Source organism: Spermophilus citellus (genome assembly GCF_964194105.1).
Source record: "Spermophilus citellus genome assembly, chromosome: 9".
In the NCBI taxonomy this organism is placed as follows: domain Eukaryota; kingdom Metazoa; phylum Chordata; class Mammalia; order Rodentia; family Sciuridae; genus Spermophilus; species Spermophilus citellus.
In genome coordinates, this window is record NC_138191.1 from 135,240,253 (window position 1) to 135,255,319 (window position 15,067).

Consider the following 15,067-nt stretch of genomic DNA (forward strand, 5'->3'; position numbering starts at 1 on the left):
AACTGAAAAAAAAGAAAACATTATGCCAAGGAAAATACACCTATCACAAAAGAACAAATACTGTCTGGCTCCATTTATATAAAAGGTCCAAAATAGGCAAATCCACAAAGACAGCAAGTAGATTAGTAATTGCCTAGCAGAGGGAAGAGTTGGGAGTGACTGCTAATGGGCACAGATTTTCTTTTTGGATTGATGAACATGAAGTATTAGTGGTGATAGTTGTGTAACCACATAAATGTAGTACAAGCCACTAAACTTTTAAAGGGTATATGAATTATATTTTAATAAATTGCTGTTTTACAATTTATTTAAAAATAATCAAATCCATTTAACTACAACTACTTTAGTGATTGTTTCCCTAAAACATTACATACTCTCCTCTTCTGTTAAAAAAGATAATCCAAAACTCTGCTTTCTGAATACTGGATACTCCAGGTCCTAACTGTGAAACCTCAATTCCTAACCACTGTCAATTCAGGTAGTTCCATGCTGTAGAGGCCCTCAGCCCTCACTCAGGACCTCCAAACCTGTTCTTTCACAGGCTTCCCATTTTCTATAATTCCTTCTACATGAGAAATTACGGGAAAAGAGACCAGAGGAAGGAGGCCGGCTGAAGGTGCACTGACAGGGTACAGAGGCGGCCGAAGGCCTTGGCAGAGGCTGCTCCTGGGTTCCTCATCATGCTCACAGGGAGGGCAGTGTCTCCCTTTCTTCTTAACCTTTTAAGCTTACTAGTCCACAACCAGGAGAAAGGGGAGCTCACCTGAAATGTGAGCCCTCACATGATACTGACATTCCCTTTCACTGCCTATTCTACCTGAGAACCCCGCAGGGCACAGACTGCACTGATGGTGGCATTCCTGCTCTGCAACCATTCAAAGCACAAGCTCTGGGACAGTTCTGACACCCTTTGCTGATGTACTCTACACACACTCAAGCTGGCTGACTGAGGACGCTTGGCCTCCTATCTATAGCTACAATGAACATTTTTCTCTGCAAAAAGTTTAATCACTATAGCAACTAAACACAAGAAAGCCACTTAGAAGTCAATATCCTTTCTTTTATACTGCACGTCGAGGGAGATAGATGCAGTCTGAGGTGCCAGGCCCCCTGCTATCATACTCTTCTCACACAAAGTCCTCTCAGCCTAACCCCTAAATGATCAGCAGGCCACTAACCCTAACCAGCCCCATGGAAACAGAGCAACTTGCTGAAAGGAGTCAGTCCAATTCTGTCTTGAGTATTTTCATACTGGGCTGTCAAAGTGGAGTCGGATGATGGGAAGCAATGGAACTAGGAGCCATGACTGGGGCCATGGCAGGCTATACCTGCATGCAACTGAAGCAAGGAAAGCAGAGGAGAAAGCCAATCTGCAAGGAGAAACGGGAGAGAAGAGACAAAGGGCACAGCGGAAACAGGAGCCCTGGCATCCACAGATCTCTGCTTAGCCCAACACATCTCTAGAGAGGACAACCAGACACTCCAGTTCTGGCCAGTTCCCAGAATCTCCCACTGCACTTTAGTGTCTGTCCTAGAGGCTGAGACTTCTTAGCCTAGAACTGCCCCACTTGACCTAACCTGAGTAGCTGGAATCCCTGCAATTCAAACTGTTCTAATTTAAAGCAAGCCATCAATACCAATCTACTTTCCAAGTATCCACTATGAGCCTCAAACTTTTCTGAATGAGCCAGCCAATACTCTTAAAAATTATAAATACTACAAATACAAAAATCCCACCTAAAATATCACTTTCTGTATAAAAGAATCTCAGGGCCTGATTACCATCATATAGTGTGTGTGTGTGTGTGTGTGTGTGAGAGAGAGAGAGAGAGAGAGAGAGAGAGAGAGGGAGAGGGAGAGGGAGAGGGAGAGGGAGAGGGAGAGGGAGGGAGAGATTTTTGACAATTAAGAAACAATCTCCAACCTTGGGGTGATGAAAATACTGCCATATATTCATTCACTCTGAGAATTGTTTAGATACTTTGCTCATTAGATGTCTAATTCATTTGAAAATTACCCTTTCTTTAATGGTGGCAAAATATACCCAACATAAATTTTAGCCATTTTTGAGCATACAATTTAGTGGCAGTAAGTACTTTCACATGGTTGTACACCATCACCACTAACCATCTTTTATTTTTAAAAGCATTCTGAAAATCATGAGTTTTTTTCTCTTTATTGAGCAAATGGTTCTATCTGCTCCTTCATCAAACGACAAGGGCAAGAACCTCATCAGGGCAGTACTGGGTAGGTTGGTGAGCAAGGTAGCAAAGGCATCCATCACAACTTGGAGCAGCACCAAAACAGCTAAATCCATCCTCAGCTCCTCAGACAGAGGCAAAGAGACTAAAAATACTTGGAGACGACAGATCATAGAGCTGCCAAGAATATTTCTCCTAAGCAGAGAGGTCACCACTATCATATCTGCATCAGGAGGTCCTCACACAAGAGGCAATGTGTCACAATAGAATATCAAACTCAGTACAGAAAGACTGATGCTTCTTTGCTCCCAGAATGTCTGCAATAAGTTTGTGGGCTTTAAATTTGGTCAAGTAATCTATAATCAATTTCTGGAGGAGCCCTAGGAAGAAAGACACGTACTTCAAAGCTCCGAGTGCCCACTCACCACCTTTTGACTTGTTACAGCGTTCTTTTTAGCACAACAGCCTCCATCAATAAAACTAAATGAAGAAGAAACCTCCATCAAAGCTTTGTCAAAGTAAATGATTCGGCCAACACATTTTATGATGGCAGAAATGGAAAGGACAGGCAGGGAAGTTTATAAGAACACCAGGAACTTTAACTTGCCTTCAGTATCTTTAAATATTGGGGAAAAAAAAAAAAACTTTCAAAGATGAATTATGTTCAAAGGCCCCCCCCAAACACCAGGCCTATCATTGCCCAGGGAGTATGTCCAAGCAAAGATCCTAAATAATCAATTATAGTGGACCCTCAGCAACTCCCCAATTCACATGACAGAAAGAGCCTTTTATTTACTGAATTACTGGCAATCAATACATTTTAATAAGTGATATTAATCAAACCCAAAAAACACAACTAAATGAGTATAAACACTACCTTGAATGTAAAACACCTAAGATTAGCAAATATTTTTTAATCTGTAACCATCTATTATTTAAGTCTATTTCCCAAAACTATGAACCCTCATCTGTAACTGAATAAAGCCTTAAATCTACCATAGAGAATAACTAGGAAGACTGAACATTTCTGTTTCACATTTTCTATTAAAACTCCTAAATATTTTTTACTTTTCCTAAATACTCACAATATAGCAGGCAGAAGATGTTAAAAAAAAAAAAAAAATAGCCCTCTATGTACACTGGAATGGAGGTACCTCAGTAGCAATAGTTCAAATTCCTCCTACACAGCTTGAAGCTACATATTTCTTCTTGATCTGGAGCAAGGACCTCAAAAAGAAAAGCAACAGCTACACAAAACAGCTGCATACCAGGAAACCAAGATGTGAAGGGAAGTTCCATAATCCAACCTCACCTTCTTATCATCTTAAGAAAGAACAGAACGACTTCAGAGATCATTTCTAAGACCACCCAACACATGAATCCCTCAAAATCATTATCAACTCATTCTACCACAGCTGAGGTCTAGGAAAGGCAAGACAAGGAGATGCTGGCCAAGAATGAAGAGCAATAAACGGAGCAGACAAATCTAGTAAGAACAAGAAAATGTAGAGTCTGAGAAGAGATGAGGCTCCTTTGCTCTCCTGGCCCATGGAAGTGACAACAAGGATGACTGCAGAAAACACACTGCTTAAAGGGTCCATAGTCCTGCTGGACTGCATTCCCAGCTACTGAAAGGAAAAAGCATTGGACACGAATCAAAGTGGACTTGTTCTAAAAGCTCTGGGAAACCTAAACCCTCCATGGCCAGAAGACTTAACCTATTACTTGCCCATGGTATGACAATAATGACAATGCTAATCCCACAGCAGTGTTTCAAACATTGTGAAACCTGCCATCACAATCCACAACTGTCCAGAAATCCAACAGAGATAATTTTGAAAACTAGAAAGGTTTTACACAGACCCTTCACCATTAAGTCTTTCTTTGATGTTACTTGCAAATAATTGTATTTATAGGGAAAAAAATATTTATAATAGCAACACTAGTTCTTAGAGAAAATAACAAGTCATTTAAGTCTTCAAATGCACATCCACACACTATTTGATTTCATTTTCTTTTTCCCAGTACATCTATTTAAAGAACAAAGCTAACACAGAGACCACTCATCCGTTACCCCTCAGACAACTTATTGAACCTAAAAAGCACAAAGCTCTAGTTCTATTTAGGGATGGAGAGAGAGTATCTATGAGGTATCGCTAGAGTAACATGTATTAACAAGATCCTAGGTACAATCCCCAGCAAGGGGGGGGAAGGAAGGATAAATGCATATCAATCCAAATGGACACAGTTTGAATCATCTACTACAACCATGAAATATAAGTGAACTAAAAGGTACTTCCTAAAAGTAATACATTTTATTTCTAAATATTCTTGACAATTAAATATACAGAAAGTCAGCAAACTCTCAAGAAAGCAGAGAAAATGAACTTTCTTATAGCTCACCATTCATCAACCCCAAGAGGCTTGAATGCCAGAGGCCCAGCCTCCAACTTGGCCCTAAAGAGTAATCTCCAAGTAAGATTTCTTCAAGAACTGTCCTCACACAGCACTAAATTACAAGCAGTGACCTCCCTGGAAGAGATGCTAGAGTCCACAACCACAGGAAATATAGTCTAGGGGAGATGAAATCAGACTCCAACACATGGGGTGCTACACCAGTTCTATAATAACAATAATGTATGAAATATATGCATTAAATAATAGTTATTTAAAATATTTTAATTTCCTCCCAAAATCCAAATTCATTCCAAAAGTAATTTGTGTAGGACATAATTTAATCTCCAGGCCTAACCTCAGTGAAATAACGTACCAGTTCAGCCAAATGATAAAAGAAATGCTACTTTATAACAAAGAAGCTACATATACCACACAGCACTCTGAACTTCCACCAAGAAAAAAAATTGTTTTATCAGTATGTTCACAACACAGTTCAATCCACAAAATCATGAGATAATTAAACTGACTGTTTTTAGATTTTAATCTGTTTGGCCAGGAACCTTATCCAAACTGCATTGATGCAAATCAGCATGAGCAACTACAGTGCTATTGAAATAACTCCGGTGTCTTATCTTTTGTTTTACCTTTTACGGTTGATTTATGGGCTGACTGATGGTAAACTGATCTGTGCATGTGCCAGAAGTTAGCTCAAACCAAGAAAACAGGCTTAGACGAATCGAATCCATGAATGAAAATGCTGATGTCATAGTTCGGTTCCCAGTAGAGCTGAGAGTAGTATGCAAAGAATCTGTGGATCTTTGGAGATGTTAAATCACCAAAGTCATTTAAAAAAGGAGAAGAAATGGCCATTTTCTGCTCAGAATGAGGGAAGGGGAAAGAGGGGAGAAAAACTGTATTAACAATCTTTTTCCTAGACCAAAAATGAAAAATACACAAACATATATGACACTAACTTCTAAACTGTAGAACTGTTTAATACCATTAATGTTAAAAGTAGCATTTTTAAAAAACAAAGTTACTGTGTCTCTAAATAAGTGGGACATAATTCCCATCCCAATTTTAAATCTTTCACCCACTACATAGCCTTTTAAACAAGAGCACAGTAATACAGCTAGAGTAACAGACCACCTGACGTTACCACACAACACTGACTTGTATTCTGAATATGACAGTGGAATTCAAAGACAGAGGCAAGCTGCTGGAATTTTTATGTGAGGGAGGAAAAAAATGTTTTTATACGATGATGTAAGATAAACTTACAAAAAGATATTATAAATTTTTGATTTATTTAGAACTATTAAAAGTGGCTAGTGGTAGGGATTGTTCACATTTTTCATCTCTTGGCAGAACTGAAAAATACAACTAGTAATACAAAGTTCTGTAAACTTTAGACACAATTTACTAACATCCTTTTATTCAGAACACTTAAGTTACTGATTCCTAGATTCCTAATGTTTCCCAGGAAATTTAAGATTATTACATTCTTAGAAAATAACACTGACCCTCAGCTCCTTCGTAACCTTTCCAAAGCACAAAACTACAAGGACATTCTCTCTTCTCAACATTTGTACAGCTTAAAATAGCATTCACCCCAAATGGATTTTTTTTTAATTTAAGCAATAAACAATTTTGCCAATAAACATTTTAAAAAGAAGATCTTATTAAGTTAAAATGCAAACATGCCAGTTTTATCTGTAAATCTAAAATGTTAAAAGAGATCATCTCACATTTCCACCACAAATATCTTTGATAGAACATCACTACCCCCTTGTGGATTTGCAATAAAAAAATCCTTATCTTGAATCTTTACTTTGCAAATGCTAAACTTACATCAAAGTTTACATTTTCTTCATTAAGAATGGCTTTTATTTCAATTGTTTCCTTAAAAGAGAGGGGAAAAAAAAAAAGGACATTTTAAAATAACCAATCCTATCAATTTATTTGTCTTCTAAATGCCCCATTTGGAAGAGCAGTCTTTCTACAATATGCATGTGTCGATTTCAAAATAGTAACCACATCAACATTCCATTTTTTGTTAAGAGTATTTCAATTCACACTTCCAAATACCACTTTGAGATTATTTTTAATCATAAATAGGTAATTGTTTCACAATAGCATTTTTTTTGCTTCCTATTTGATAATTTCATACTTCATACCAATTTCTTATTATCTCCCCCAAATGATTTGATATCCAAGTGCCTAGAAAACCAGTGAGGCATACACATACCCAGAAATGACTGTTCAGAAAAGGATTAAAAACAAAGTCTAAATTTTTAAAAGAGAAATTCTTCATTGTATTAATATACCTTCAGAAATAACAACTGGCAATCTAAATCAACTTTGATGGCTTGATGAAGAAAAAAAGATAATTCCTGTTTTTTCAAGAATTTATATCAAGAATAAGCAAAGGCTTTTTTTTTTAATTGTTGAAAAGAGATGTATCCACACATCATTCTAATATAACACACAGATACATCCTGTTGGATGTAAAAAAAAAACAGAATTACATATCTGGCTTATCCCTCTTTACAAACCCTAAATTTAGTTGAAAATGTAAATCATTATTGCAATAATGACTAGGCTGCACAGAGAAGTCAGTCACGGGCTATACTATCACCACTAGAAATCAGCTCTCCACTCTCTCACCAATATTGAACACAAAAGTAGGGATAATAAGTTACCACTATTTATTCCAATGGGTTAGTGGGAATAATGGGGGAAACTAACACACTTTGCAGGTTTTACCTTGTAGTAACTGATAAAGAAAAATGGAAGAGATACTGCATGGTCTATTGAATGAATGAATGCTGAGTGTCCTAAAAGGCTTTTCGCATGTCAACCCCACTAGACTACATATCCAAAAGTCATACACCTGTCCAAAGCTAGCAACTGAAATGTAGAGCAGGAGCAATCAGAGATGGCCTTCGGGGTGTTGTGCTTTTGTTCAGGATTTTGTTGCTATGGTTGTTGTTTTGTTTTGTTGGCATTTGTTTTTTTGTTTGCTTGGAGAGAACATGGGAAGGTATTTTATTTTAGATGGCATGAGGAAGTGAGGTAAGAGGTAAGAGCAATACCACTTAGTCTCCATGTTTAAACTGTGAAGAACTCAGTCCCAAGCGGTCTTCAAAGGCATGTGACTCTGTGCATAAAACTATACTGCAGAAAGCAAAGTGATAATACAGCTAGCACATCTCCCTCAAAGTTACTCCCTGCTAACTGGATCAGGAAGGGATACGGTTCATGTCTTGAGGGGCCTGGATAGACTGGACCAAAAAAAAAGAGCAAAGAAGTCATGTATAAGAGAAAAAGAATAAGCAAAACACTGGGTGAATGCAGAAGAGTCATCACAAACTATCTCTGGTCCTTCTACCTTATGCTTTTCAATCAGCTCAAAGTAAATAAACAAAACTCTTTAAAAAAAAAAAAGTAAAAGGGTAAGAGAGACACCTGATACTTGACCTCTCTTTGCAGTGGCGAATATAATATTTAGGTCCAGGATAGTGAAGTTAAAAAAAAAAAGATCAGGAAACATTACCAATCTTTACACAAGTAGGCCTGTGACCTTCAACAAGCCATGGTTTTCAAAGAAGAAAGATGTCCTACAACCTAAAAATTATATAGCCATACTGATAGCAAGGGGGGGGGCTTTACTTTGTCCCACCATATTAAAAATCAAGGACTGCTAACCATTGTCAATATATATAGAAATAGACTTTCCTTACAAATATGTATTTGTAATACCAATATCACAGGGTGGCAAGTAGTTTCTAATGACTGAATGGTAATGAGTTTGGTCAAAGAACTGATGGATACATCCATAGATGCACCAAACAAAAGGTTCTGTTAGTGTCTGATCAACCTATATCCTGAACCAGATTGGGTATTCAAAAAAAAAAAGAAAGGTCATACTACATTCTAGAAAACAGAGCAATGGCCATATACTCTCTACTCAAATTATACAGCCAAGAAGTAGAACAAGAAACACTTCTGAGTCTCACCCTCAAACACATGGAAGACTAAAGACAATACCAGCCTAGGCAAAGTAACACTGGAAAGGACCCCGTTTTCTTGTAAACAAAGGCTCCAAAGACATAGTATATGTGTTGGCTGTACCCAAAGAAATGTACTGATATCAAGCCAAAGAGAAAGAGAAAAAAGCTGACTGAATAGAGAAACGAACAAATTTACAAAATCCTACATGTAGAGGCCCAGAAGCCTTGAAGGGCTCAGTGTTTCACCTCAGATGATTTCCAGTTACAAATACCACTGTCATCCCTTGCTGGAACTTAAATTCCATGCCATCTACCTATCTTAGGGAGATAAGAAGGAACCATGCTTTGTCTACAGGACAAAGGGGATAGAAAGCAGCCCCTTTACACTAAAAGACAGAAAGGCTATAAATGAAATATATCTACAAGTGCTTTCTATAACAATAACAACAAGGGCAGTAGAGAAACCTGCTTATGCAAGGAAGAGGAAAAGGAAAGACTAAAGACGAGAAACAGAGAAAACGGAAAGACTTTAAAGAAGAGAAAGAGAGGTAGGATTTAATTAATCTAAAACATCCCAAAAGGGCAAGCTAAGTGATTCCAGAAGACACTGAACACTGTAGGAAATGATCTGTATAATGGAAACACAAAAGAAGCACACATCCCTGTCACCAAAAGAACATTCACTCACACATTCACAACAACAGAGAACACTGCCAACCACATACCACAACCCTAACAATCCTACACAATAGTTTTCACAGTAGTGAAATCCTAGCAAAACTGGCTTCTAAAATATATTAAAGAGGGAGGTAATCTCATTTAAAGGAGGAAAAAAAAACACACTCCAGATTAATTTTTATTATGATTATCATCACCACTAATATCTAATCTGCACCCAAGGAGAATCCACTGCTACTCACAAAAAACAAACAAAAAAATACAAATAACAGCATATCAAAAAGCATAAAGAATAAAAAGTCACATAATAAACAAAAGCAGTGATAATGGTATCAGATATCTAATCTAAGAATGGTCATCACAATTAGGCATTAAATTTAGATATAACGCTTTCTGGCAGCAAAAATTTAACAGCAGCTCATGTTATAGTTATCATATATTATACTGTAATATAAACCAGACCAGTTAATCAGAAGAGAAAAATGCTTTTCTAACACTTCCTTATATGAAGCATATATTTGATTTTATGTTCTATATAATATCTAACATAACGCTGCTGTTCAAATGTTTAATAAACATCCCAACCAATCATATACCTAAATGACCTGAAAGTTATGTCTAGACAATCAGATTAAGGTTGACTTTACTTTTCTCTCTCTCCTTCTCTATCTTACACACACCCACGGCCTAGAGGAAAGCTGTTCAATGCCTCTCCCAGTACACCCTCCACCCTCTTCTCCACCCCCACTCCTGCAGGGAGGAGGGAGAAAGCTCAACAGGATAGTACACTATTAGAGTATATTTTTGTAAGATTACAATCCAAAAAATTAAAATTCAGACAAAAATTGTACAAGACTTTTAAAGACAAGTACAAAATACACTAAAATGTCATTCATACTAAAAGACTAACAAGATTCAATATGGTCTCACTTAAAGTCACATAACCCCCACAGAGCTTTACACATAGTAGATGCCCAGAGTAAAGGGCTCCTGAGTACATGACTGCAATAATGGATTATGGATATAAAAACAGCTTCTTCCCAAAAGGGCATATTCAAAGGCACCACAAGAGAGGCAAGTGGCACAACTACAGAAGGAAAATAAGAGAACATGAGAATCACCTTCTACTGCTTTCTCCATAAGGAAGTCAGAAAGAAGTACAACTGCACACAAAGGGGTATTCCTCAAACTCTAAGAAATGAGAAATGATGAATGGCCCAAAGTAAAGAAAACGGTGGGAAGAAATGTTAAGCCACAGAAGGGCTATCTCACCATCAGTCAAAAAGAATTCCAAACCCACCCACTCACATGAGACTACACTAGCATAAACAAAGATCTAAACCAATGTTTCCTGACTCTAAGAATGGGCTTTTTTAGGGGGGAAGTATATCATAGCCAGAGTCTAAAAACTAAAGAAACAGAAAATGTGGCTGAGCAGGATGTATAAAGATGTCTCTAAAAGCAATTAAGAACAACAATGCTACACTTTGAACAGGAAAAGCTGACCCAATCTGACCTTGAGGAAAGGCTGCCCTGTACATATCAACATTCTGAATACACTGAAAAATGAGACAGAACAACCCAATGTTTCCCAGAAGCAGGGTAAGACAGGTCTTCAAGAAGACAAGGGAGAAGCAGCCACCGAAACTTGTCCCAAAATCTGGGAGATAAGAGGAGAAAGACTGATGTTCTAGCAGAAAACCAAACAGAAAAAAGGAAAGTGGTTAAGAGAACCCATGAAGGCTGGTTATCTACAAAAGAGCACCTTGCACTGGGGGAGTAGGAGGAAAAAGCCATTTCCAATCATCTATGAAGCCCAGTGACACAGAAAGCACAACTGTACTCAACTCAAGGTTGAGAACCCAACTTTAGACAGTAATATCCAGCACATTCCTGACTAACATCCACCACTCTGCCTTCCACTGTCCCAGTAGGGAGCTCCTTGTTCCACAGCGAAGACTCCCAAAGGCAGGCAGTGGCCTAGAGAAGGGCAAGAAAGAGCTACCATGGGAAATGAGATAACTTTTCTGGGTTTACGCCAACATACACAGTAGGTATTTGACTTGATTTTTCTAAGACTAACATTACCCCTAAAATACACAACTCGATCAAGCTGATTACAGATACAGTCAAAACAGCTTAAAAACTAAAAGAAACTCAAAAAGAAAAGCAAAAAGGAGGTCAAAAGCTCTTTCTGCCAACAGTTATCATACTCAATGGACAGCTCAATATTAACTGAATGGCAAAATCCAGCAGTCCAAACCCAGTGCTATCCAAACTTCTAAGTGGTTATATCTTCTTAGGAAATCAAGGTTGAGTCTCCTTGCTAGGAAAGTGCTCCAAGGTCCAATTCTCACAGCCCAACAAGCCCACTGAGGAGAGTAAGTATCCACACTAAGCCTGTCAAAAACACAGACTTTACTTCAGAGTGACAGCAGGGAAGGAGGGATGAAGACCAGGAGGTAAAACTCTAACCAGAGCCCAGCCCACAGGGCTCTCACCATTCCCCTTCCCCAGAGGAGGGGGGGGGGGGGGAACACCTCAGGAATAATCCTCCTACCCTCTCAGGAAGTGGCAAGGGCCTTTCCAAATGTACCTTTTCCTAATTTAACAGCCTCTCTCCTTATTAAATGGCCAAAATCCAGCAGGAATGTGTTTATGTGGCCTTTCCTTCCTAGTTCTGTCACAGAGAAACAGATTCTTCTCACCCATTTCCTAATTTGCCCAAAACACAGGAAACCTCCCTCCCCTACACTGCAATAAAGAAATAAATATAAGAACTTTTCACCCCATGGAGAAAAAGCAAAGAATACTGCCCCTAAATTCCGAATGCTCATCCACAAGCACTCTACGTTTCACATAAGCAGGGACATGGTGAACATTCAGGATGTCATTCTGCTTATTCAGTACAGTGCAAATGACAAATAAAAGAGTGGTGAAAACTGGCCATTTATCAGTGATTCTTCTTCTGATTCTCCTAAGCCTGAACAGTTACCAACAAAAGTAATATATATTTATATTCTTGCATGTTAACAGTACCCTCACACACCCAAAGTGTAGAGCTAGTCACCTAATCCTTCTAACTTTTTCTCTATATATGTAAAGAATATTATTTTATCTTTGCATACAGACCTATATGTATATATGTCAACAAATGAGTACAGCATCAAGATGATCTGTTTCACCAAAGAGAACCAGAGCAGCAGAAAATAGAAAGCATTCAAATTTCCCATTTGCCTAAAAGGTACAAAATCCAAAGAAATGTTTGGATCCCACAAGAGACACTACCAGGGCCAAAGGAAGGTTCTAGTACAACAAGGAGCACACAAGCTACCTCTTCCCGAATGGCACGTGGGCGACATGGGTGTCTACACTCCCTATTCTGGATGGAAAGGCATATGGCTTCTCCTTACCCAGCCAACATGAATACAATTTGAGAAAATTAGAAAAAGTCAAGGTAACAGGCTCACTAAATATGGCTGACTAGGAAACAGAAGCCATAAGGAGGATATGAGTCCTCTCAAAAGAGAAATTGGAAAGTTTATTTCCAGGGTAGGTTCAAAGACACTTGAGTGTGGGACGTTCAAAGTCTGGTTCCTATTGCACAGAAGACAGTAATCAGAACACCAAAAGCCAAGTGCACACGACTCTTCTCCCAGTGGGATAGTGTCAACTGGTGAAGGTTGCCCCCTCCGAAGATGCAAGAATCAACTAGAAGCAAAAATTACACCTTTGTTTTCCTCCGACGTGGGAGTAACTGTTGTGTCCCCTTTTTACTCAAGTGCTAGGCACAACGGAAGCCCTGTCCTACATCTCATTAGGGCACCCACCCTCAAGACTGGGAACTCCAAGGAGAAAGAACACGTCAAGGTACATAGACAACTGGAGAAAGGAGCACTGACCATCCAGTTTTCTACCTAAGAAAAAGAGGGCAATTCAAAGGGTATTCAGGGAATGAGCTCACCCTAACCCAGGAAAGTGTGCAGAGAGTGCACACAATCTGAAGAAGTGTCTGCTCTCCCATTTAGAAATGACTTCAGAGCTGCACAGGCCCCCAGGATCACTGGGAGAGGAAAGAACAGCAGTGGCCCGAGTCCCCGAGTCCTGGCAAAAAGGGTCAACAGACAGAGTGCAGAGGCCCCAAAAGGTTCCATGGAAGGGAGAGGCTCAGACGGACCCCTATGCCAAGCGACGATCGGGGTCACCGAAGGTAAAGGGCAAGGGAGTGTGGAGAGCCTCACTAGCCACCAAAACCGAGACCCCACCCTCCAGGCTGCGAGGGTGCAAGGGCAAGAGTAGGATGTGCAGGGCGGTGAGGGGCGGGGATGCTGCGCAGGCCCCCTTCCCTCCCCGAGAGGCGAAGGGGGAGGGGTCACACGAGGCCCTCGGCCGAGGCACGCTCAGCGGGAGAGGGTCCCCCTGGCGGGGACAGGCGCAGGGACCCCCGCCTGCCGGGGAGGCGTCGGGGAGCCGGCGGGGGCTGCCAGAGTACGTCCGGCCCTGCCCGCCGCCGGGAGCAGGCGGCCCGCGAGGGCTGAGCGCCGCCGCTGCCGCCCGACGGGGAACGGCCCGAGCGGCCCGGCCGGGGCCAGGGGCCCGAGGCGGATAAACTTTCCGCCCCGCGGCCCCCACCCCGGGCCCGGCGCGAGGGGCGCGGGCGCCGCGAGCTCGCGAGCGGCGGGGATGCCCGGTCCGGGTGGGGGAGGCGCCGGCCCTCCGCGGCTCCTCCTCCTCGCTGGGCCCGGCCCCCGCCCCGCGCGCCCCCCGCCCCCCCCCGGCCCAGCCCGCCCCCGGGGGTGGGGTGCGGGGCGCCGCGCTCCGTCGCCCCGCGAGTCACCTCAGGACTCGGCCGCGCTCCGCCCCCCCAACCCCGCCGGCCCCCTCCCCGGCCGGGGCGCCCGCCCGCCGCGCCCCCGCGCTCCCGCCCGGCGCCGCCGATGCCCGGGATGTCCGGCGGGGCCGCGTCCCGCCGCCCACCGAGCCGCCCCCCGGGCCCTCGCGCTCCGGCTCTTACCTTCCGGCTTGTTTTCGGCAGCCATTTCCCCTCCGCGCGCCACATCCTCCTCCTCCTCGCGACCGGGACCCCGAGCGCGCGCCTCGTACCGCCGCCGCCGCCGGCCCAGCCACCCCGCCGCCGCCGCGCACCCGCCCTGGCCCCGCCCCGCGGCCCACGCACAGCGCCAATTGGACCATGGGACTGCCACTCATTGCTCCCGCCGCCAATCACCCCGCATCAGGGGTCTCACTACTCTCCGGGAGGAGCGTCCTATCCATCTGACCCATTGGCTGGTCACCACCCCACGGACTAATCGTATTGGTCAAGAACCAACGCCCCCTCCCCACCCACTCCCAGGAAAGCCCGCCTTCCAGACCTAAACAAAGCTTTCTAGTGGTCAAGGCCTGAAAGAACGGTCCAATCAGAGTGGGGCCGATACGGAATATTTCCTCGAGGCCGGAACGTGGCATTTTCATTGGGCGTCACTACAGTGTTTCCCAAGCCGTCCAGACCAATCAAAGGGGGTTCCCGGAAATCGGGAGCGGCGGAGGGAAGCCCCGCCCCCGAGCGTGACCGTCATGAGGAAGGCGCTCGCTCATTGGCGCGCTAGGGCTTTTCCCGCGTGCTCCCGGGGCTGAAGGACGTTCCCGGGGAAGCCGCTGCCGGCGCGTGGGGTCCCGGTGGCAGTGCAGGACGCGCCGGGATCTCCGGGATCCCGCAACCTGCCGCAGCAGCTGGTGTTGGCCCTAGGGGCCTCGGCGTGGGGGTCCTCCCGGGCGCCG

General features: G+C 42.5%; 1 protein-coding gene across 4 annotated transcripts in view; it reads right to left on the reverse strand.

The window, feature by feature from the left end:
- The window catches only part of LOC308656030 (calmodulin-binding transcription activator 1-like), a 103,747-nt gene extending 89,251 nt beyond the window's left edge, over positions 1 to 14,496 (reverse strand). For 3 of the 4 annotated variants that reach the window (XR_014023587.1, XM_081306650.1, XM_081306651.1), the window contains exon 1: positions 14,304 to 14,496. Coding sequence is in view for 3 of the 4 variants with exons in the window: in XM_081306650.1 (XP_081162776.1) it covers positions 14,304 to 14,482 (179 nt within the window). In the remaining variant the exon portion in view is untranslated. The remainder of the gene's footprint in view (positions 1 to 14,303) is intronic. The other variant, XM_081306652.1, reaches the window with a different exon arrangement.
- Between the last annotated feature and the right edge of the window lie 571 nt (positions 14,497 to 15,067).